General features: G+C 34.8%; 4 protein-coding genes across 8 annotated transcripts; 1 reads left to right on the top strand and 3 right to left on the bottom strand.

The window, feature by feature from the left end:
- Nucleotides 1-453: 453 nt before the first annotated feature.
- Nucleotides 454-5,142, bottom strand: LOC112527976 (kinesin-like protein KIN-10C). The gene is made up of 17 exons (XM_025138851.1): nucleotides 4,955-5,142; nucleotides 4,680-4,845; nucleotides 4,308-4,508; nucleotides 4,012-4,201; nucleotides 3,738-3,943; nucleotides 3,421-3,641; nucleotides 3,280-3,331; nucleotides 3,110-3,175; nucleotides 2,919-2,999; nucleotides 2,704-2,757; nucleotides 2,533-2,587; nucleotides 1,909-2,171; nucleotides 1,779-1,825; nucleotides 1,634-1,655; nucleotides 1,489-1,557; nucleotides 1,335-1,373; nucleotides 454-708 (listed from the first exon to the last, which is right to left on the bottom strand). The coding sequence occupies exons 1-17, from the start codon at nucleotides 5,140-5,142 to the stop codon at nucleotides 661-663; spliced, it is 1,968 nt and encodes a 655-aa protein (XP_024994619.1). The 3' UTR covers nucleotides 454-660.
- A 1,544-nt stretch (nucleotides 5,143-6,686) lies between these two features.
- On the top strand, nucleotides 6,687-10,969 carry LOC112527648 (gibberellin 20-oxidase-like protein). 4 transcript variants are annotated; one of them, XM_025138423.1, is made up of 6 exons: nucleotides 6,687-6,940; nucleotides 7,074-7,159; nucleotides 7,472-7,561; nucleotides 8,903-8,945; nucleotides 9,712-9,755; nucleotides 10,160-10,969. In XM_025138423.1, exons 3-6 carry the CDS (start codon nucleotides 7,542-7,544, stop codon nucleotides 10,809-10,811), a joined length of 759 nt encoding a protein of 252 aa, XP_024994191.1. In that variant the 5' UTR covers nucleotides 6,687-6,940; nucleotides 7,074-7,159; nucleotides 7,472-7,541; the 3' UTR covers nucleotides 10,812-10,969. The 4 variants fall into 4 exon arrangements, with proteins under 4 accessions (XP_024994191.1, XP_024994182.1, XP_024994199.1 ...); XM_025138414.1 differs by having other exon boundaries at nucleotides 6,687-7,159; XM_025138431.1 differs by lacking the exon at nucleotides 9,712-9,755 and having other exon boundaries at nucleotides 6,687-7,159.
- Nucleotides 10,970-12,244: 1,275 nt separating this feature from the next.
- Nucleotides 12,245-17,567, bottom strand: LOC112516734 (probable prolyl 4-hydroxylase 12). 2 transcript variants are annotated; one of them, XM_025123946.1, is made up of 7 exons: nucleotides 17,395-17,567; nucleotides 16,229-16,345; nucleotides 15,541-15,598; nucleotides 14,954-15,043; nucleotides 14,586-14,643; nucleotides 14,329-14,501; nucleotides 12,245-12,730 (listed from the first exon to the last, which is right to left on the bottom strand). In XM_025123946.1, exons 1-7 carry the CDS (start codon nucleotides 17,463-17,465, stop codon nucleotides 12,356-12,358), a joined length of 942 nt encoding a protein of 313 aa, XP_024979714.1. In that variant the 5' UTR covers nucleotides 17,466-17,567; the 3' UTR covers nucleotides 12,245-12,355. The 2 variants fall into 2 exon arrangements, with proteins under 2 accessions (XP_024979714.1, XP_024979723.1); XM_025123955.1 differs by lacking the exon at nucleotides 14,954-15,043.
- An 847-nt stretch (nucleotides 17,568-18,414) lies between these two features.
- LOC112518983 lies at nucleotides 18,415-22,041 on the bottom strand. The gene is made up of 6 exons (XM_025126836.1): nucleotides 21,908-22,041; nucleotides 20,759-21,468; nucleotides 20,579-20,637; nucleotides 19,802-19,930; nucleotides 19,113-19,248; nucleotides 18,415-18,858 (listed from the first exon to the last, which is right to left on the bottom strand). Exons 2-6 carry the CDS (start codon nucleotides 21,461-21,463, stop codon nucleotides 18,559-18,561), a joined length of 1,329 nt encoding a protein of 442 aa, XP_024982604.1. The 5' UTR covers nucleotides 21,464-21,468; nucleotides 21,908-22,041; the 3' UTR covers nucleotides 18,415-18,558.
- Nucleotides 22,042-24,522: the final 2,481 nt, after the last annotated feature.

Below are 24,522 nucleotides of genomic sequence, written 5' to 3' on the forward strand. Positions count from 1 at the left end.
ATAAATTATATTATTAAAATATTCAATATCTTTTTATAAAATATTATTTTTCTCTAAATTTCAAAATTTTCACCCATGTAGTTTACTTAAATATTTAAGTATAACATTACTTCACAAACACCTTTCTTATTATAAATTTCAACAATCCAATGTCACATTGAAGCTAACTTCAAAGCTTTACCAACCATTACATTCAAGTGATTATGGTTCATTTGGTAACAATAGAGATTACAAGTTATTCTCAAATAGCAGACGAACCATTTTCGTTCTATAACGAGAGAGGAAGCAAGACTGTTTGATTTGAAGCCGTTAAACGAGTTTAAGGACACTTGATATTTTTGTTCAACACTTGTTTAAACAGACTCTAAACATCAGATAATACAACCAAAGCAACATCCCCTTTACAAATATACAAAAGTAGGTATATGTTACATTTTGTTTTCTTTGCAAATACACTGAAATCACAAAGTGTGGATGTCATGACCAAGTACGATATTTCAAGGCGAACATAAACATATGCTAGAGAGAAGATAAAGTATACAAGCGAGAGGGTGCAAAGCAATGCACTGAACGCCATTAAACACAAAAAAATAATTCAAATATTTGAAGGTCGATGATAACTTCTATTATCAATATTAACAATACCACGATATCAAATTTCTAGTTGCTGAAAAGCTCCCCGGCTACCTTTTTCATCATGCGCTTTACCTATACATCGTAACATAACAGAACAAGTCAAATACCTAGAAGCTAAAAATAATCATCTTTTTTGCTGTTTATACTAATGAATTTCGGAGAGTAATATGCATCAACAAGTATACAAGTTCTCAAAATTTGATAGTGTGTACGCATAGTAGATATGCATAGTTTGATAGTGTGTATGCATCTATGAGCATCAGGTTCTCAAATTTTTTGCGGTTCTTACATGAAGCTGAGCATACTATTATAAAGCCATTAATTAATTGGGTAATGATTAATATGAGATTTAAACTCAAGACTTCAAGATTATCATAAACATATTTGTTCTTTCCTAATGTTATATAGAGGTGGTTTCATTTACGAACCCAACCATTAGTACAAACCATACAAACCATTTGATTAAGATATTTATGAAAATGACGTGAGTTCATTTATTATGATCTGCATATTTATGGAAGATTATCAAAGTTCATTTATTATGATCAATGCTTTATATCAATAAACAATCAAAATATTAATTGAACCAAATATTCATTAGACTAGATGGACGGTTGAGATTGATTCGTATGGTCTGTACTAATATGACAGTTTGTAAATGATCCGTACTCTATATAACCATTAGTAAGAGTATGTACCTGTTTTGCTGAAAGACCAATATCCTGCAGATCATCAAGCTGCCAAACCAAACACAGGAGTATACAATTAGCAAATAAAAGCACAATAAACTATGTTGAAATTTTGAAGGATCCTTATTTTGGGACGTTTATATAATATGTTATTGTTTCGTACGTTTTTAAAAGGTTGAGGGGATTCTTCACGAAGTTCACAAATGTACGAAGCTCTCTTCTCTCCAATACCCTGCAGAAGTTGAGGTTTTAGGACATAAAAGTATAAACCGAATACAAAAAATGTGACACTTTTAACACATAGTTACCCATATCCCTTTCAAGTCCTCCCTGTTAACAAAACAACATAATGTAAATGGTATTAGTTTATGGATGTACGGATAACAAAAAAAGTATAAATGTTAATGAAGTTTTCATGAAGAATATAAGTATATACGATAGGAAAATACTAACTTGCTAGCTGTATTTAAGAATTCCAGATAGTCTTGAACAAGTGATTGCTGTAAACAGAAATACAGTAGGTTAGCAACTTGGAATATAAACTAAAATTAATTTTAGAAGAGAATAGCATAGTCAAACCAACCTTCATCCCCGAGCTACGCTTGCTGAATGTTCCTGATGGACAGTTAGAAAAATCCATCTTATGTGTAACTATGGGAGTTTTTGGTTCGACAGCATCAATGATGTTGCCAATTTCAGTATTAGCCACCTGGGGCGTACTTGTAGGCAAAGGAGTTGAACATAAAGATTGCAGGTTCATCGACAATTCTTTTAATCTAACACTTAATGGTGGTGATTGGCCTTCATTGACAAGCAAATTATTGTCCTCCTTAACTATGTTATCACCTGTAATGTAAATAAATTAAGTATTACAAACATTTTTCAATTTCAATACAAGTTTATTGTTGTCATACACATCATCAGAAGAAATAAATGTTAAAGCTGTCTGTGTATATTAATCTATCTGTATAGATTAGGAAAGTTTTTGTTTAGGAGGGTTTATTCATAGATGGAAGAAGCATGCTTTTTCATTGGAAGGGGCAGATTTTGAAAAAACTCGACTTTCTGCATAAAGGTCTCCCTTGGAAGCTTACACAATAAGTCAGTTTCTATATCATTAAGCCACTACCAAACAGTTATGAATGGCTGACCAAAAAAGCTGCAAGTTCCATTAAGTTCATTAAGATGCTAACAAACATGCCCTTACCATCAACTAGAGGAGTGACTTCTTTACAATTGCTTTCTGCCTTTACCAAAGCATCCTGCAACATAATTACAATAATAAATCCACAAACCGTTGCAATAATATCCAAAGGTCGTGAAATTTGTGGCATTTTAGAACTCAATATGTATTTCAAAACCATAATAAAACAATAACCTCTTCCTTCAAAGCAATTGAATTATCTTGAGTAGCAACAGATACAGGAATTTCCTGCATTAAGAAGGGATTGTTTAACCTCTCTTTAAATATCGTAACATATAGGAAGAAGTATATTAGTCCTACATCTACCCATGTGATACATTTGATATGGTAATCCTTCAAAGAATTATTGTGGTAATGAAAACAGGTACAGGTCTTATTTCTTAATCTACCTCATGAAGTGAACAAGGTACAATGGCTGAAGCAACATCTATGACATCTGAGTATAAAGCACCATCTGATGAACCCTTTTCCTACATTCCCATTTGTAAAAAGATTCAAAATATGAACATAATGTTTAGATGATATGGTTATTTATTAATTTCACATAAAAAGATACTACAAAATATGAACAAAACTATACCTCCTTCACAACAGCGGAATCACCATTGGGGATATCTGACTTCACTAAGTTTGATGGCTTATTTGCCTGCATTCATGTTGTGTAAACTTGAATATATTGTAATTGGTTGCAATGAATGGTTAATTTTTAGATTCCAATATTGTAAATACATAGTAGCATATGCTCACTACCTGCTTCTTAAAACCATTTGCTTGCTCTGCATCTGTATCACCAAAAATATTCCTTCTAGTCCAAACAATAAACAGATTAATAAATCACAAACAAGTTTTCATTTCAAAATCAGGAGCATTAAACATTAAAATTCATTCTACCTTTCTTTCAGCACTGCATTGGTTTTCTTTCCAGACATAGGCAATCGGGAGTTGGTTCCTTTTTTTGCTGCAGAGCGTGCAGCCACAACAGAATCTGCTTTATTTGCAGATAGAGGTACACTGGAGTTGGTTTGTTTCTTTGCAGTCATGGAGGGTTTTATACTTTTCAACCTTGAAGCCAAAGTTACTGCATGAATAGTGTCTGGGCAAAACAATGGGTTCTGCAATCAAGGAAAAATTGGTGAATTCAAAATTATCCAAACATAAATAGTATTTGATCACAAAATTGAGAAAAAAACGTATAATAGATAGCCTACCAAGCAAACGAGCATGGATATATGATTATTTCCACCAAGAGAATCTTGTAGCACTCGTGTGATTTTGCTTTCTCGATAAGGTACACGACTCTCGTTGGCATTGACAGCATGGATCACATTAAACAATGCATTCAAAGATTTGTTGATCAGTGTACCCTCAACAAGGTTGGTTCCATCAATGCTATTTCTCCTGACATTTTCATAGCCTAACAAATAGGATGTCAGACATAGAAAATTGGAATAACCCCATTATTGATAAGATTTTGTTCCAAACCTGCCAAATCAACGAAGTTCATCTTTCCAACACATTTAGGATTTCCTCCTTTATCACAAGCTAAAATATGTATCATCAGAGCTTTATGACTTCTTCGTGGCAATTCCGGTGCTATCTTTTGTTTTGGCTTGTTCGAAGTACTCCCCATGCAATATAGGTTCTGAAATTCCAACATCGATTTCACAGGTACCTGTCACAAATATTTTGATGTTAGAAACAACTGATGCTTTATACCAAACCTACAAACACAACATTAATTCCGATCACAATATCTATGATTGTAACATTTCCCTTGCCTTAGAAAGCCCTTTAAGTATTATCTTTCCTTGAGCATCTTCTAGTACTCGAACCTCAGGATTCTTGGAATCTAATATATCATAAACATGATCCTGGAAAACTTCATAGATTGATACTGCAACTGCATGTTTTCCTCCTTCTACCATTTTGAGAATTTCATCCATTACCATCATTCCTAAGCCTACATTTTCTTTGGAACCCTTCAAAAAAAAAAGATTAATGAGATAATAACTGCACCAGAATTGTGTAGATTGTTGCTAGGTTCATTGTCACTTAACCAAGTTAATTCAGCAATTTTAGTTAAAAATCAAGTATGTATTATAGTTTTCATCCAGCCAAAAAAACAATAAGAAACGTAAAACTAAGTTTACTTGGATTGTGTAGGTCTTTCCAGTGCCTCGAGCTCCAAATGCAATAAATGTTGAGCTTTCACCATCAAAAACCTTTGAGATGTGAGGCTTTATCTCCATGGAGAAAATTAGAGCTGTATCTTCATTTTGATGATAGCAATGGTCCACCTCATACTCATTTTTACGGCTGGAAGAACAAAAGAACAACGAACAAATTAAAATAAAAAGCTAGAACTATGAAAAAGTTTGAGCTCATTACAAACCAAATCTAAGAAAAATTTCAACATAAAAAATACCTGGACGTTTGATCATCAAAAGAAAGTGTAACTTTCTCAGAAGGCCCACTGCCACTGGATTTGCAAACCTGTATCACAGACTTCGATGCCAATTCATGATCCCTAAAACCTCGAATCCTTGCAATAACTCGAACTTTTCCGCTAAGATTTGAGCATGATTTCATTTGATTTCTTGAAGATGGAGTCATACAAGCTGTAAATTCTCACAAAAATGGCAATGTCAAGGGCAATTGAAAAATATTCTGATTTCGGAACACTACTAAACCCTAGTGATTGTAATTTCTCGTTTTGTTGTCTAAATTTTGCACAAAACTAAATTGATCCTGAATTCTAAAGCCCCATTTATAGTCTTACTAAGCAGATCGAATTAAAACTGCCTCACCAAATAACAAACATTTGCTAGGGTTAGAGATTAGAAGAGGACGATCCCCAGTGATCGTAATTTCTGATTTTGTTGTCAAAATTTCGCTCAAAACCATACAGAGTACATAAACTAATAACATAGAATCACCTTCAATTAAATATACATGGAAAAAAAATACAATCCTGAATTCTAAAGCATCAATTTTGACACTCCTGCTAAGCCAATCGAACTAGAACTGCCGTCACCAAGCAACGAACATATGCTAAGGTTTAAATCACGTGAAACGTTTAACATACAAGTGTGAGATGGGCAGGAGTCCATAGATCGCCGATATCGGAAAGATTTGCAGACGCCGGAAAAACTGTAAAACGATCGTACGCGAAATCAGGAGAACTATATCCGTAGCTTGTGTCCCAAAAGGGAAGCAATTCTGCCAAATCTTTAGGCGGGAAGGATTGAAAGGAGAGATTGCTAGAAAGAAGTGTGTGGAAGACGAATGCTTAGGAGGGAGAGGGAGTCAGTAACCGTTGGTGTTTTTGAATTGTGCTCGAGGCGCTCCTGTCTGAAGAATTCTTTTGGTGAGGAGACCATTATGATGCTTGTGGGCCCAAAATTAGTTGGGCTTCCATTCAGGTCCAAACCGTCCAATATAAGGGTCGGGCTTTAGGCTCGTGACTGGCAAAGGACCTGCATCGGGACTAGAGTTGTTCCTGGTTGGGTTGATCTAGTTAAACATATTTGAATAATCCAATTTAATATTTATGGTTTAGAAAAATCTTAACCCAACCTAACCTAAAAGCAAAATACAACCCAACCTAACTCGTACGAGTTAATCGAGTTGGTCCGGTTGATACTTGATATATTAAAATATTCTTCTAATCTTGAATATGTTATTTCTTTATTTATAATTTTTTTTTCATTATCAACTATTTGATACTAACTTATTCATATTTCTTACGTATATCACATTCAGTTAATTTTCTTAATTTATATATATATGTTCACAGTTACTGAATGACTTATATAGATATATGAATAAATTGAAAATATATGTTTTACATGATATTGTAATTGTCTAATATATATATATTAATAGAAATTCAACAATCATATTAAATTCAAGAAATAAAGGATATCAAATTCATTGGGTTAAATTGGGTTCCAATAATAATAACTCAATATCAACCGGTACCTATAATTTGATAATTTTATAACTCGATTAAGCATCATTTTATTCCGAGTTGGTTATTTCACGTTAGGTTGGATTGGATTGATCTGATTAATCAGGTTTTGAGCACCCCTATTCTGGGACTGTGCGCTGAAATCGTGTTAGGGTACACCGGAATTGCAATTGATTTCTTTCTTGGTTCTGGTTCAGAATTTCAAACAACCGAGTTCTTGATGTTGATAACGATGATGTTGTTGGAGACTTGGATTCAATTTCGAATATTAATCTTAGAACGAAAGCATTCCATCAAGTGATTGCATAAAAAAAATGTCAACTTCAAATCGGGGAACAGAATGACAGTTGCATCAGATGTCAATTTCGAATCGATGTTTCAAAGTCATCTTGTTCTCTCAATAAAACCTTCAGATTCGCCTTCAACAGCTTAATCATAGTAGTAATTGACAGCAACTATCGTCATTAGCTTCTCTCGTCAAGTTGCTTTTGCCATTTGTTTGGTATTTCACGGTAGTTCTAATGAAAACGGTTCGTGTTCTAATGCAAATTTTGTTTACCATCTGATCGTCTAGAGATTATCTGGAAGTGGTGTAAACACTGGTCCATGATTGGAGATGAAGATGAAATACAAAACCAAGTGGATCTCTACACCTTACTTGTGAGTTCAAATATCTTTAGACATGAGATGACATACACGAATTTAACATAGATTTGAATATTTCATGTTCGTAGTTATTACGGTGTTGGGGCTAGGGCTATTGTCGCACATGTATAACATCCACAATTCGGCACCGGAATTGTTTAAATGTGAACACATTTCTGCAATTCGTGCAAGATTTCATGTCTTCGGCAGATTTTCTGTTTCCCGATTACATTACTAAATCCTCTACTTTCATTTATTTATTTCCCTCCCTCGACATCTTACTTTTTGGCTTCCAATATCTGGGAAACTTTTGTTCTTGTCTGGCAGGAATATGAAGAAAAAGAAATCGCAAGCAGAAGGTAGAAAAAACTCAGCTAATGCATCCTGATTCTAATAAATGCATTCAGTGCCCTCCAGGTACCTGAAGCTGCATTGTCTTTTGCTGCAAGTTTTTGGTTTTGATCTTGCTTGAAGTCTTTAGCTAGCCTGGCTGCTTAAGTGTGATTGTCTTAGTCTAGTTAGTCATAGCTTCTTTTTATAGTAAACGACGAGTTCCAGGGTCTGATCATTCCTCTGGTATATTTTGTAAGTTTATCTTAGGGTTTAGGGTTTAGTTACTAGAAGAAACTTAAACTTTATCCTAAATGTGGTTTGTTTTTAAACAAGAATATTTGGCCTATTCCAGCTAAGTTAAACCTCAAAACTGCACATGGATTTTATGTTCCCATGTTCAACCAACTTCTGCAAGTTTTCCAAACTGACAGCTAAGTAGCAGATTCTTTAAGGATGAGGCAGGAAGCATGTGCAACTTCTTTGTTCCTTAGAACAGTCACCTGAGCTTCTCATATACATTGAACTGGTACCCATAGGACTTCTGGATGAATATATATAATGAAGCAATGATGGAACAGAACCAGTTAATAATAATTAGTAGTTGAATATTTTCTATATCATAAATGTTATGCTCTCTTTGTCTCTTGCATTGACTTGGGGAAAACTAAGGATTCATGTGCTGTATTCTTGCTTTCTCACTCAGGGTTATTGATGGTTTCCTAAGAAACTTTAGTTATTGCTCTAGACAGAACCATAGACCTGATGGAGAATAGTTTGCCTTTTTGTTAATTTGTTTGGCATAGTAAGAACAGGATACAAGATATTCTCCCACTTCTCACATTCCTCTGCTATTCTTGCAATGAGATGTGCATTGGGTGCTAAATGGTTGGTGCATCCATATAGTTGAACATGCAAAAGGATATATATGTCTATATATATAGAGGGAGGTTAAGGGGAAAACCCTAAAAAAAACAAAAAAACTGAGGAACACCCTGGTAACCGTTCATCTGGATTGTACACACATGTGCATACAAGTAATTGAAGTTTTTTTTTGGGTTTTTATGACGTGCATATTGGACAAATTACTTGTATGCACATGTTCATACCGTCCAGATGAATGGTTACCACTTGCCAGGGTGTTCCTCAAATTTTCATTTTTTTTTGTGGTTTTCCCCTAAACCCCTATATGTATATATATGTGTATATGTATGTATATGTCAACTGAGAAGGGGGTAAAGATTGGGGGGGAGGGGGGGGGGGTAATTCATCAATTCCTGATAAAAGAAATATCTTGGTCCAAGAGCCAACATTTAACAAAGTAACAGTTTGCCTCAAACCTCCACCTTTTTTGCCTTATGCTTCCCATCTGCTTAATTTTTTTTAGTACTTCCAACCCTATTCATCATTGACCTTCTTTTCTTGCAGAAAAATCCAAACAAAAAGGAATCTTTTCCAGAACTGCCAAACTGTAAGTCAAAGCTTTTACATTCTTTGCCTCTATAACGGTTGTACTTACAACTAGATGCTTGTCCCCCAAACTTGGCAGGCTAACTTATAAATAAATGAGATTATTTTATATGCACCATTTCTAAAGAAATTTTTTCACGAACCGTTCTTGAATGACAACAAATGTCCCATAGTTCCAATATTAACGTTACCCTTTCGATATACGTATAGGATAATAGGTTTTCAACAAGTTTCCGTAGTCTCTATAATTACGATATCCTTGTAATAGTAATTAATGAGGCATTCGTAATCTCTGAGCCGCTTGTGTTTAGCATTGCGTATAGAAAAGGGACTAAAAAGAGTTAGGTAAGTTGGAATATTAAATTTGATTATAGTTATAATTAATTTATGTATATTAACTGCAAATTGGTTTATAAGCTTCATGCAAACTAACTCCATTTCCATCAATCTTCACCATGCTTTCATCCAAAACTTCCATAGAACTTCCTGTATTTGATGTATCAAAACCCTTAAGCCCGTCTTGCCTTTCCTCCCTCTCTTTAGCCTGTAAAGAATGGGGTTTCTTTCATATAATCAACCATGGAATCTCAAAAGAGCTTTACAACAAACTACATTTCCTTTCAAATAAGCTTTTCAATCTGCCATATGAACAAAAACTCAAAGCTGGTCCCTCATCGAACATAAAAACCTACACTCCTCATTTCATCGCTTCTCCTTTCTTTGAATCGCTTCGTGTCTCTGGACCTCACTTTTTTGCATCGGCACAGAGCTCTGCTGAAGTGCTCTTTAATCAGTCGAATTCAGAATTCAGGTAACTTGATATTATTTTCATGGGAAATTTACAGAAATAGCCAATTTCCCAAAGGGGTTTCACTTTTTAGCCATTTTCAGACCTCATTTAACTTTGTAGCCAGTCCTTACACATATGCGTAAGGATCGGTTTTTTGGCAAAAAAAAAAAAAAGTGGAATCCTTACTTATAAAGTGGCCGGAAACCAATCTTTGCATATATGCTCAAGGACCGGCTACAAAGTGAAATGAGGTCTGAAAATGGCTAAAAAGTGAAAAGAGTTTGGGAGGTTGGCTATTTCTGTAAATTTCCCTATTTTCACTCTCTGATATGTACTTGAGAATGATTGAGAGAAATTCATGTTTCCCCTGTTGTTACTATTGTTATTTATGGAGTTTTCTTTTCCCTTTCTTTTTATTTTGACAGTGAGGTGTTGGGAGAATATGGGAGCAAAATGAGGACCCTATCGAATAAAATCACCGAGATACTGTTGATGTGTTTGGGGGAAGATTTTGGTAGGAAGTTTGAATCCGAGTTCTCCAACTCCGAAGGGTATTTGAGGATAAACAACTACTCGTCACCTGAAATCATCGGAAAAGACGTTGAAGGGCTCGGCATGCACACCGATATGAGCTGCATAACGATAGTTTATCAGGACAATATCGGCGGGCTTCAAGTGAGATCTAAAGAAGAGAAATGGATGGACATAAACCCGTGTGCCGAAACACTAGTTGTGAATATTGGAGATCTGATGCAAGCCTGGAGTAATGGGAAGTTAAGATCATCTGAGCATAGAGTCGTCTTAAAAGAACGTAAAAACCGGTTTTCGCTTGCTTTCTTCTGGTGTTTTGAGGATAATAAGGTAGTTTTTGCACCTGATGAAGTTGTGGGTGAGAACAATTTGAGAGCTTATAAACCCTTCTTGTGTGCTGATTATATGAAGTTCAGAGAAAATAGTGAAAAAGGCAAGTTTGAAAAAGTTGGCTTCACAGTTAAAGATTTTGCAGGTACTAAAAACGAATCATCCGAAAATTCACCCGTCGGTCGGCTTATTGAAACTCGAGAAGTTCCGGTTTGAATATCTGATAAATTACCAGTAATATGTTAATAAACAGGTAACAAAAGTTGTCTTATTTTAAACTGGTTTACTTTATTTTTTTGGTTTTTTTTTCCTTTTCCAATGTGCAGTTTTATTTATATTTTTGATGTACAAACTTTCCATTGGATTTGGTGCCAAAATAGATATTAAATTCTTAATGTGGTGAAGTTCAATTTAAGGACATGTGTAGATTCACCTTGTTGTACTCTAGAGAGTATTATAATAATGAACATGAATGTTGCTTCTTTCATCTTTTATCAGATGTTATGTTTCTATTTTTGGATGTTAAATTTTTATAATTAAATAAAATCAATAATCATGTCAAAATGTATTTTTATTGAACCTTTACCTTATATTTTGTATGTTTTCATTGTATTTTTTTTAAGTATATAATATTTATATACGACAAATGCAACAAATAAACTTATACATTCTCTTCATCTTTGATGAGGTTTGAATTCTTAACCTCCTAGGAGGCGGTGTTTTTGAAAATAACTATACTTAAAAGATTTTTTCTCAAATGGTAGCATCATTTGAGTATACTTAATGAAACTGTAGAAATTTTTCACAAAATCATTACATGTTTATTGGTTGTTTTCTGCCTTTACAGAGAAAGCTCTCGTGTTCGAGTCCTAAAAAAACTTCAAAGAACATAAGTTATAAAAAAACGCAAAATTAAAATCCAAATTCAACGAAACATCATAGAAATATAAGGACACTCAACAAAACATTATGGTGGCGTCCTTCAACAACGTAATTTTCTTCACCACGGGACCATAAAGTGGTAGCACAGGCCGCTTTATGCTCCTCTATATGTCCGTCCCTTGGACGAGATCACATCTACATACGTCTCACATCAAAGATACTATTTTCGAATAGATTTTACTGGGTCAGTTTTGTTGAGTTTGTAAGCTTGAATAGCATTTAGTAAACTTGTTATAAATACCTTGATACAACAAACAATAACCATTAATAATCGTTAGTAATCGTCGGTCAAACATACGACGACGAATCCGTTCCCGTTCTATTTCGTGTTAACTTTTGGATAGGATCTAGCCGAGTAGTTAGCCTTACAAGATGGTCCTTGCTGATTCACACAGGATTCCATGTATGGATATTATCATAAATTAGAAAAAAGTTGGTGAATTATCAAACAGACTCAATCATTTGATCCAATCATTTACTATAAATGTCAAAACATCCATCTATAATCAGGAATTCTGCTTATCGAATACTGCACGTTTTGGAGGTCAAACTAACATCTCAATTTGCTGGAATTCCTATTCAAACTCCAATTCCAACATCATCCAGATGTATTTTACATCTGAAATAAACAAACCCAGCATATCTCATCTCAGTTTCTCAAAATAAACAAACCCAGTATATCCCACCTACAGTTAAAAAAATATACAGATCTAACTTTCTCCCCAAAAGTTGTATTCCGAAAAGACCCCCAGTTTGCAAACCCGACATGAATGCATGGTCTTAAATTAAAGCAAAAAAATTGGTTTCACAGCTTAAAATCAGCATACATTACAACTCTTCCTACATGTTCCATAATAATCAGCAGAACCTACCATGAATATTGGATTTCGATCGCACTCCCCAACGGCAGCCCATCGTGGGCAGTTGTCATCCTCGTCCGTGCATAGACCGTCATCGCCACTGGTTTCTGATACGGAATTTGCTCCGGCAACAGATTTCACCACAAAAATCTTTGTGGCCCACCACATATCGCCCTCGACTATTGCACACCTGGCGTGTAAACTACTTGGGTCTAAACTAGCATTCGGATGGAGATTAAAGAACAAAATTGCATTGCCTTTGATAGGTTTCGTTGTCTCGCTGCTCTTTCTACAATCAGACCATATTTTCCTCTTCAATCCTAAGCTTCTCGACTGCAATAGATTCGAGCCATAGATGATAACAATGACAAGGAGGATAGCAACAGTTTGGAGGGTTAGATTGTAATTTGATTTGAAGGGCTTTATATAAGCACCACAACAGAATTGGCTTTATGGGTGCATTTGGTACACGGACAGAGAAACAGAACAGGGATCACCGTTCCACTTTCCACTTCTGGAAGGACTTTTATATGAATCAAAGTTGGACATCCAAAATCTTCGTTAACTACAAGGGCATTTCCATCATTTTTGCGTTTTTCCTTATTTTAAAACTAATTGCTTTTGTCTTTTTATCCATTTTCATAAAAACCCTCAAATTACGCAAAGGATCGTGTGAGAAGCAGGGTTAAGGTGAGAAGCATGAGAAAGGATCTGGACCCTTGATCACCTTTAATCTCAAACACACCCATTAACCGCGCTTGATACGGGGACTGATCCGGTGCATCTCGACGCATCTTATCTCGGTGCATCTCATCTATTCCACCCCCACCCCCACCCCCACCCCCATGGAACAAGGTGGAACAGACCCATGTTTTACCAATATAACCTCAAAATAAAACTTAATTCTCTTCTAACACATCAAATAAGACTCTCTTTACATTTTATTTATTGTGTTTTATGCTCATTAAACTTTCACTTTATTGACTTCAAAATATTATTTTTACACGGGTTCTATATTTTGATTAATTTATATAATTTATTATATATAAATAATAATAAAATAATATAGAAAAGGTTTAAAATAAAAATTGGAAACGACATAAACTTTTTATTTTGGTGTCATTTTAATCGTCTTGACAAAAACTTCCTAGTGATATATTTTGTTATAAAAACTAAATTATTTTATTATAACTTAATAAATTACATAATTAATCGAAATATATAAGCAATTCATTAGGGATAAATTAGTCATTTTATTTGTTCTGTCCTGTACTACCAAACGTTGAACAATTGTTCTGTTGTGTTATGTTCTCAACTGGTCTATCAAGTCTGGATACTAAATACACTCTATAGGACGTCAAATATGTTTAAATGTTCTAATCGACTACTTTATAGGACCAAAAAATTGTGCGCCATATGTAGCAATAAGCTTTTTCATGACACTTTTGAGAAGTGTGCTATAAACACATCTTTTTACAGGGGACTTATTTTTATAACACTTTTTTTTAAGTAAGGTCATATAAAAAAGACTAATAAGACGCTTTATTTCAAAAAACGTCATAAAAACTTGTTAGAACACCCAAAAGCGTCTTATCAACTTATCGTAACACTTTTACGTATGATGCACAATTGTTTCGTCCTATAAGCTTATGTCCTATAAAACAATCTATAAGAACATTAAACATATTTTGGCGTCCCATAAAGCCAATTTTGTTGTAGTGAAGCTTATACGAGTTCACATGAGCCTACAAGAGCTGGACCAAGGGTTGAGCCTTTGGCAAGCCAAGCTTGAGCTTAAATTTTCTGAGCTTAGCTACCGATAAGTTGAGCCCAACCCTACGGCTTCCATTGTGAACCTGAGCTTGGCTCACAAACTCAGCTTTGGTTCAGCCCAAATACAAGTCTAAAAGAGTAGGAAGTTTTTGTCTAACCTCTGCTCCCGGAAAAAGGATTTGACCACCTTGGGTGACATTTGAAAGATACATCACAATTGTTGCAATTACGCTTTCGCCATTTAGCCGCATGAATGTGTTGCCTAAATAGTTGTGGTTCTCTTTAATCTTTTCGGGACCATAATGAAGAACTTGAAACGGCATGCCATTTCCTGTAGATAACTAATCTTATTACAAAACTAAACCAAACCATGATTACACGCGGGGAAAAGGGAACGATGATAAAGGGAGAAAACCTTTGGGAAGAAAAGTCCAAGCCGAAATCCTTTCCTCAATCCTCGCAGTTATTTCATCCTAAAAAGACGTCAAATGTAATGATTCTCCATGATCATGCACGGAAATTCAAAATTGTTCGTGGTCTTAGACAATTCTTATATATTATTATTATTATTTTTTAACGCATGATCTTCTGTCAGAAGGGGATGTATTTAAAATATTTGTCAGAAGGTTATTCTCCTAAATAATCCCCCTAGTATCGTTACTTGGGTCTAAAGAAAAGGTTTGCAAACAACGATTCTTGATGGTGACGAAATATGCTACACACTATTTACATATCTTGAACGTTCGTAGAGGCTAAAAAAGTTAAAACTAAAGATGAACTTACTCCAATTGCTAAAGAGAGATCAAAATTTGTAGTCCGTTCTACAGCCTTGGTTGAATTGTTGCCACTCGGTTTCTCTTGGTTATCATTTCCCTATAACCAAAAAATACACTTTGCTACAGGAAATGGTAAAAAATTCTTTAATGAGCATGAAATACATCACTATGTTTAGCAAATAATCTGATAAGCTAGTTGTAGGCATATAAGCTAAGTGACTAGCTGTTAGTAGAAAAACTAGTCAAGTTTGGTAAAAACTAGTTGATAAGCTAGATGACAATGTAAAATGTACCAAAAAGACATGTTGAATTGGAAAATTTTAAAGGGGCGTAAACGGAAAAAGTGGAAAAAATCTCTCTTGGTGCTTATTGAAACACTACTTGAAGAACATTTTAAAAAAGTTGGCTTATAAGCTAGCTTATGGGCCATGGCTAACCAAACGGAACTTTTTCAATAAGCTAACTTATGGTTGTCAAACATGATCTTAGTTTTCCGGAAAGTAGGAATCGACAGCAACAATGGCAATAACTTAATTTACTTGATAATTCAGGGGTCAAACAAATATGTATCCTAAGCAAGGATGTGGGTTTTACCAAAGATATGAGGTGGTCACACTCTTCATCAGATAGGAAGCCTTTGTACAAGAATACCCTATCCAAAGAAAGATAGTGTCAATAGCATCTCCACAAAGATGATCTCTGCATATAATATGAAACAAATGGAACTTATTCTGTAAATATCTATTATTTCCTTAATTCACCCAATAATCCTTATAAAACTAGCTCCTTGATAAGGACATTGTAGAAGATTACGGTTATTTAGAAGAATAACCTTCTAACAGATTATTTTTTTAATGCACGGCCTTCTGACATATTTTAGAATGCCTTGCCTGACAAAAGAATGTCTCTTCCTAAAGCAAGGATGTCCCAAAATCTGATAGAAGATATGCATTTAAAAGAAAAAATGTGTCCAAAGGTTATTCTTCTGGGCTGTTTGGTAGGTTAATATGCCTGTATAGATTGAGAAGATTTTTGTTTGGGAGAGTTTTTTATATATGGAAGGAGCGTGTTCTTTAGTTAGGAAGTACAGGTTTGGAAGAAACTTGACTTTCTGCATAAAGCTCCCCCCTAGAATCTTACCGAATAAGCCATTTTCTATATCATGAAGCCACTACCAAACAGTCATATAAAGCTAACCAAATAAGTTGTGTCCCATTAAGCTCATTAAGCAGCTAACACGCAGGCCTTAAGTAACCCTTTGTAGATTATCTGAGTACCTGACCTTGGTTGCCAAGAGAGTTCAGTAACTCGTGATGGATCAATTGTGTTAGGAGGAAGTGAACGGCCTAATTGTATAACATTCTCTTGGTTCGCCTCTTGGGTTCGCAGTTCCTTCCGGCTAAAACAACAAGTAGTTGTGAAAGAGATATTAGCCATCAAAAAGCGGTTGACAAGTAAATTCTTTTCACAAAACCAGAACAGATCAACAGATACAAGTATACAACATAGCTCACATTTATTCAATTGGATCATCTTTTTTTCTTTTTGTTAACCATGGGTGTCTAAGCGAGCTTGTGCGCACCTCGACAATACCCAGGGCCATGGAGAACAGCCAAGAAAATCCCTAGTGGTCTTGCAGGACTAGGACTGGTGACCTCTAAGAAGAATCCCCAGAGACCCAAGCCTTATTGCCAGTTGAGCTAGCCCTGCAACATTCATTCCCAATCTTTGTTGCCATCCATTGTAGATATGAACACTTGTTTACAAGACATAAAAAGATTGGGGTACCATGGTAGGCGATGCATTCATAAATACATCAAAGTACTATAACTCTTTAACACTAAGAAACTAATATGTATATATAGAGGAAGGATCTAGAAGTTAAACATTTTGCAAGAAGGCGAGAAGTTTCAATGTCATATATGCTTACACTTCTTTGAGTGTGTTTAATCATATATGATCAAGTGTCTATGTGTTGTCAATGCAACATGTGTTTAATATATATGATTAAACTTGTATATCATACATGTAATCATATATGATACTAAAACGAAGTCAAAATGTTTAGCTTCTCGTTTGAACCTGCCCCTATATATATATATATATATATATATATATATATGATCAGAACATAGCTTCAAAATGCAACTAGGGTTTGGACAGAAGTCTGTACATGGCATATGCTCACAACTATATCCGTCAACAAAATTATGAAAATGCATGGCAGGGAATAAGAGTTTCGACGATTAATTAAGAAATCCACAAACTATGTCAAAACTGAAAGCAATTTAGCCGATTACATACAGAAATGGGTAATGAAATTCAAGCATATAAATGTCTTGAAACCCTAAAATAGCTAGAATTACAAGAACGCACAATTTGAATTACAAAATTCGAGGTAATCAGTAACGAATACGCGAAAAAAAAAAGATGAAATGGATCACTTACCTTTCTGTAAAAGAGTTCGAGAAACAACACGTAAACACCAAGATAAGGAGAAGTGAGAGATCTGTCGCCATGAAAGACGTTTGTATTAAGAAGCAGTCAAAGGATGAAGTGAAATTTGCTGGGATCAAGTCAAGAATGAAAGATTTGGGGTAGCATTTATGTCAGCATTAATTTCACTTCATCTTTTTTAGAACAATAAATCTTTATATCAAATTACCCTCTCGATCCCGTCATCGTCAGACGACTTATTCGTTCAGCCGTACTTCATCTTTTTTTAGAACAGGAACATAAGATAAATTACTAAATTACCCTTCGATTCTATCCATCCTAAAAGATTGTTTACTTACGATTTAATAAAGTTAACGATCTAGACAGCTTATTCGTTCAACAATACTTCATCTCTTTTAGAATGGAAGATAAAATAAGAAAAATAAATTACCAAGGGGCCGTTTACCAAACATTTATCCGGTAAGCATTTATCGGGAAAATTCAATGTTATTATTTACTTACTGCATAAGATTTTAATCAACAAGAACGGCTTTTTATGCAACAATTTATCCGATAAGAGCTGACTGTGGTAAGAGTCATTGTCTTCACTTATCGGGTAAAACTCTCGGTCTTTGTCTCGTTCTTACCGGGTAAGATTTTTGGTCCTTATCATATTCATCTGGTAAGATAATATAACTTGGTAAACGCTTACCCAAGTAAGTATTTGGTAAACGGCCCCTAAATTATTTTTTGATTCTATTCTATCTAAGCGATCTTTACTTGCACCTTGATCATACATTAGTATTTCTTTATGCCTTAATTATTAAGCCATGGAGCCAAAATGACTATATGGAATCAGTCAAGACCCCTCACTTGTCTCCATCAAGCCATCTCAGACAAATTAATAACAGAATTGTCCCAGAAATAATCCTCTCTTTATATCCCTCAAATCCATACTAAAACAACCTAAAGTTCTTTACTTGCACCTTAATAAAGTAATAACTTGTGTTAACAAAGATATCTAAAAAAGTTATTTAATAAAATCGTGTAAGATATACACCAAAATCACACATGCCTCATTATCGCCGTAAACTAAACCAAACAAACTCAATAAATCCAGTAAAAACTGAAAGGATAAGACGTATACAGATCTTTCCTTTTGTATCTATTACATAATTATACAACAGAATGTGATTTTTTCAGCACCATGTGGCCGGACTCATCCTGATCGAATAAACGCTCAATTAATATATCCCAACTTTCTCCGGGCCTCTGTTTTGTGCCCGAATACTCCCCTTCCTCAACCTCCTGAAAGGTGCCATATTCCGAAGGTAAAATGGCGTGGGGCACCGCCAATTTAACCGCCCTCTGTAATGCTGCCTTGTATTCCTCACTGTGTTCTCTTGCCAAAGTTTGTTGTCTCTCCATCTTTTGTTTTGCAGGTATCTCCATAATCGGATCTTTCTCTAGCATCATCTTTATTTGCAAAAACTTAGTCACATTTTGCATATAGAAAGCAGGGAAGATTCATATGTGAATCATTGCAAAAATCAATTTGAAGGTATATGTAAGCTCATATGAATAATTTGTAAAGTTGGTTCACATATGCATCTTCAAATAGATTTTTTCAATGATTCACATATGAATCTTTACCTTCTCACGATACTTATCCTTCTTATTTGAACCGTCCCCTAGGTTCGATTAAGTGCGATAAAATAAAGAAAACTCACATTCAAAGCCCTTTTGGCTTCCCTCTCTATCCAAATGATGGCATGATCAGAAGTAGCATTGCAAGAAAGAACAATGTGCTCAAATCTTCCATCAACTGGCACTGCAGTTTTTACAACTGGTGGAAACCTACCACATCTGCAACCATAATATGCAAAAAAAAAAAAAAGTTCAGTATCACACACATAACAAAAAGATACAATTTTGAGGTCCAAATGACTTATTTGGCAAACTAGCGGATAAGTTAATCGTTGGCTGAAAGAAGCTCTTGGTTCATAAGCTAGTCATGTTTGGTAAAACAAGCGTAATAAGGTAGATGACAATGTAAAATGACCTAAAAGAGCGTGTTCAAAAATTAATTGGAAAAATGGTATAATTGGGAAAAAAGTTGAAAAAGGCCCTGGAGCTTCTTGAAAAAGCTAGCTTGTGACGAACCAAACAGGGTATTTTTAATAAGCTCAAAACAAAAGCTAGCTTATGGTTGTATTAGAGAGAGCTTATGATTTTATTGACGACTTCCAAGAAACATATATAGCACATTAAACATTATAACAAGTAACTAGAAATAAGAAAAATGTCCGTGCTAAGTTTGTGACGGAATCCATTTCAGATGTGAATACGGAGCGAATATCTTTGACCTCAAAAGTCAAAATGTAGATAAAGGTGGTCATGGATTCAATTTAGGCTGTACCTGAAAGGCTTTCTCTCAACAATGTGATAGAGGCGACCAGGTGCATAAAGCCTTCTTGGATCTTTGATTTTACTCTCCTCCGATGTGCATGTGTCTCTTATGCATCTCAAGCATAACAAGCATGGCAAACTATACAAATAAGAATCACCATCAGCATTATTATCATTCAACAGTCACACATAAAACTAATAGTAAGGTGTTTCCAAGATACCATCATATGTGAAAATTGATCTTGCAGGTCAAACTCAAACTTATACCTTCGATGAACAAGATGATAAGTGTTTTATGTAAATTTACAATCACTGTTCTATTATATTACATGTTATCAAGATTTCCTCAATTTAACCTAGAATTCATGAGTTTGTAGGAAAAAGAGATTCCATACTTTGACATCAAAAGTCGAAGTGCACGCTTTTCTTTATGAACTCTTGCTCTTGAGATATTTTTAAATACTATTATCAAGGTTTTTGACATGTAACCGAAGAAAATTTTCATTTTTTCCAACTGTTTTTTTCTTCTTTAAAGAGGCAGTGTTTTTCTTTATGGGTTGTAATTTATCAGCATTCATTCTTATCTGTTTTTTGTTCTTCAAAAAGGCCATGTGTTTTTCTTTATGGTTCGTACTATATCAGAATTCATGAGTTTCATAAAAATATTCTAGCAAAACACGCAAATAGTTGAATCACATAATGTTGTGTTCTTATTTTCTTCCCTATAATCAAGATTCTGTGTTTAGTTGATATTACAGCATTACTGATCCTAACAAGAAACTCTTACCAGAAAACAGATTTAAAGATGTCTTCCAATGGCGTGGCCGTCCGGGGCAAGAAATCATCCTGCTTCAAGAACACAGCAGGAGTATATATAATGTGTAAATAAAAAAAACCATCAAATTTGTTCAAAATGTTTCACTGATTACAGAAAGAAATTAACAAATCAAGAATTGAAAAAACTTGCCTGGAGCACAACAGAACTGATAATGTCTGCATATCTGACTGCCAAATTCAGTGACATGCATCTGGCAGGTGCGATGGAATAGCATCGGACCCTCTTCCGGTCAATATTCCCCAACTTATCTCGGTTTTTCACCACCACCATCGCCAACAAGGCCGCCACACCTGACCCAAGCGAGTGACCCGTAAGAGTCAAAGTATAACTCGGGTACCTCTCTAACAAGTCCTTCAAAGTGTTACTTTCTGCATCTAGTACAACTCCAGCTGCTTTTAACAACCCATTATGAACATACCCACCATCAAATTTCCTTCTTCCCAACTTATTATCCAGCAAAACTGCATAATCTTTGTGGCTTGCCAAATTAAGTCCTCTAATGGCAAGAACTATATCAGCATGAGCATGATCTAGATATAACAAATATGGTGGCGCCCGCCCATGAGTGTCCTCATACGTTCTCTTCAAAATCAAGCAATTTGGATCAATTCCATATCCACCTAGAGGCTCCCAAAGAGGGCATTTAAGATCATCCTCATACACTGCCAGTATATACCGGCAAAGCCTAGGGACGGGTTCGAATTCTTCGGCTGTGGCAACACCCCAAGTCTCACTGTCATGACCTGCAGTATGAAGGCATCGCTTCCAAGCCCATCGAGCACAAGCTATACAGTAAACACATTCAAGAAGAGGGAGGCCACATATGATTGACATTGTGGCTTCGATGGGACAACAATGTCAGCAAGAAAGATGGATACAATCTCAAAGATGAGTTATTAGAAGGCAAGACATTTCATCAAACAGTTGGAAGGTCAGAAGTCAACTGGGCACTCCAAATTTTTCAAGATTTTACTGTATGCAGCTACAAGTTCGAAGTTAATATGATTGATTTCATATGATCAAAGCCTGTTCTATCAAGTAAAATTTAATGGGTAATGATTAATGAATAGCGACATAAGATTATACCAATTTCTGCTCCAGAAACAATAATCAAGATCAAAATTGAGATGTCCCACTTTAGGGCTTATGGAATGAAAACAACCCCAAAAAAAAAAATCAGAAAGAAAACCAAGATACCAGATTCAGATTCAAATTCAAATTCAAATTATGGTATGGAATACAAGAATCTAAAAAATGTAGAATGAACTTGAGAATTACCTTTGAAATCGATTCAGCTGCTTCCCCAAGCATTGAAGTTTCAAGACTGTATATGAATTATTGATGCGGTGAAGAAAAGTTTAGTTCGCAAGATTCAAGCACAATCCACACACAGCATCTGTTGAAATATGAAGGATTTTTGGTGCAGAAATTGGATATTGCTCCTTCTGCAAAGCTACGTGACATGCACGTGTTTCGGCCATCATTTTCGTGAATTTTATTGGGCGGGCGTTATGGTAAATAATCGAATGGACTTGTCTACTGCTTATCGAATTTAATTTGATAAGCGAAGCATATGGATTTGCACATCTTGACACTTATCTCAGATTTTGATGATTTAACCAAAAAAGGAAAAAAGAATTGCCAAAACGACTACGTTAAAATGTACATTAAAATAAATAAATATATTGAATATTTTAATAATATAATTAATGTTATAATTATTAAAATGGAATAACTTTTAAGGTTAGATGTGAATTTATTTTTAAAGATTTTGACTTTTGATATTTTATTTTAAAAAAATCATTACATAATTGTTGGAGAAGCTTTTACATCTTCAACAATTATTCAAAAATTATTCAAAAATTAATATCTAAATAAATATAACATTCCTATTGGAGCAAAAAGATCTTTAGAACCACCAAATCCATATTTTAACATAACTGTTAGGACTTGGAATCATGTGAGATAAGGTCTTGAAACAACATTTTTACACTTGAAATTTCACAACAAAACATTGTGGAGATAATCTTCACAGTGTTTTTACTGTGAAGGTTCGGATTTTTTTTTTACTTTCACAACATTTTGTTGTATAATTTCAAGTGTAAAAGTATCGTCTCACGTGTCTCACGAAAACAGGTTGGTCTCACGTAAACTTAACCCTAACTGTTGAAGATGCTTATAGATAATACATAAAAAGAAGCAATAGAAAAGGGGGAAAAACAAGTTATGAACAATATCTACACTTGTAGGGCCGACATTTGAACCGTATATTAAGATATATAATTTTAATTAAATTCATGATCTTCTCATAATATGAAATCAGCCTTTTATTTAAATTTAAGATATTTTCAAGAGGTCTTCGATTTAATGAAAATCTCATTTAAGGTTATATAGGCAAATTCATTAAGAGGCTAGGGAGGTTTGTCACCCCAATTTATCATTTTAACATGGTAAAAATTCTCTTTTGAGTCTTAAAAATGTATCTGCTAACATCGTTATAATCGATATGCGTCACTGTAAGTTATATATATATATCATCTAAACTATATTTATTATAATTAAATTTTGTTATATTTTATATTTATATTAATTATTTTATGTCCAGCATGATTTAATTTATGGGTGGGTCAACCATTGAATTGGTTTGGATCGAGAATAATATCTGGTTTTAATTAGGTCTCATAAACGTAGAATTAGATATTGACCGATGTTAACCTTACGTGCATCTCCAACGAAGATTCTGAAATGAACCAATTTTTTGTATTTTTTCTTGTCACATTTCCAAATTTTCAACGGTGATTCTTGTAAGAACCTCCACTTTTTGTTTATAAGAATCTTCCACCGGAGATGCTCTAATGGATAATCCGGTCCCGCCCATTTTTTTGGAATGGTCGTTCAAACTCACCAGCGGGACGTCTTGTTCGTGAACAGCTCTATTGCAAGTTCCTTGCAAATAGCTACTTCGACTTTTGTCATAGGTTTGTAAGGCTGAAATAGCATTGTGTAACGTAACCTATAAAAAAATCGAGTTCATTTTCAAGAACAGAAAGGAATGGAATAAAGTAACGGTGATGGAACTCGTCAAAATATTAACCCAGAAATTTTGGACTCCTCCCTTCACCTTAAAATGGATGAAAAAACAGGATTTTCAGTTTCAATATCATCAAATGCAAGTTCATTAACATTCTCGATATACATTTTTTGGAAGGGTGTCCCAGGCTATGCCTGGACTAATCCCGGCAAATTGCGACTGCAAGAACGCAACCCTAATAAACTCAGTGGCCACAATTGGTGTGATCGCCTGGAATTGAACCCACGACGGATGAGATATTCCACCTCATCCCCCAGGACCTCAACCACTACGCCACAACCCTTGTGGTTATTCTCAATATACATTACAGGATATACTTTGATATAGTGTTCTTACGCAAAGATTCAGAAATAGTCACCAAAGAGCCTTTGGCCCAGCAGTATTCGAGTTACTGGCAGAGTCCAGCTTTCTTAAGAAATCAAGGGTTCAAACTGCACCAAAGATGAATGGGGTGAATGAGTTCATTCACTGTATATAAATATTATATACCTCAAAAAGAAGATTTAGAAACAGCTCTTGATTAGTTCATCACCAACCCTTTTGCCCAGATATACAGAAAATCAATTTTCTACAACAAATTTTGAGCTGAAAAACCACAGTGCAAGATATGTACCTCGAAAGAGCACTGCTGGCAGAAACAAACCTGCGAGTTTAAAGACGTATCACAGGGTTGAAATACCCCTCAACAACCTGAGAGCATCATTCTTGCATGTTTTGGTACTAAGCTTAAATACATTTACGTATTGATGTCTTCAGTTAATAACCTACTAACAAGTCCATTTTGCATGATTTAGCATTACTG

Source organism: Cynara cardunculus, assembly GCF_001531365.2.
Source record: "Cynara cardunculus var. scolymus isolate 2C chromosome LG 1, CcrdV1, whole genome shotgun sequence".
Lineage (NCBI taxonomy): Eukaryota > Viridiplantae > Streptophyta > Magnoliopsida > Asterales > Asteraceae > Cynara > Cynara cardunculus.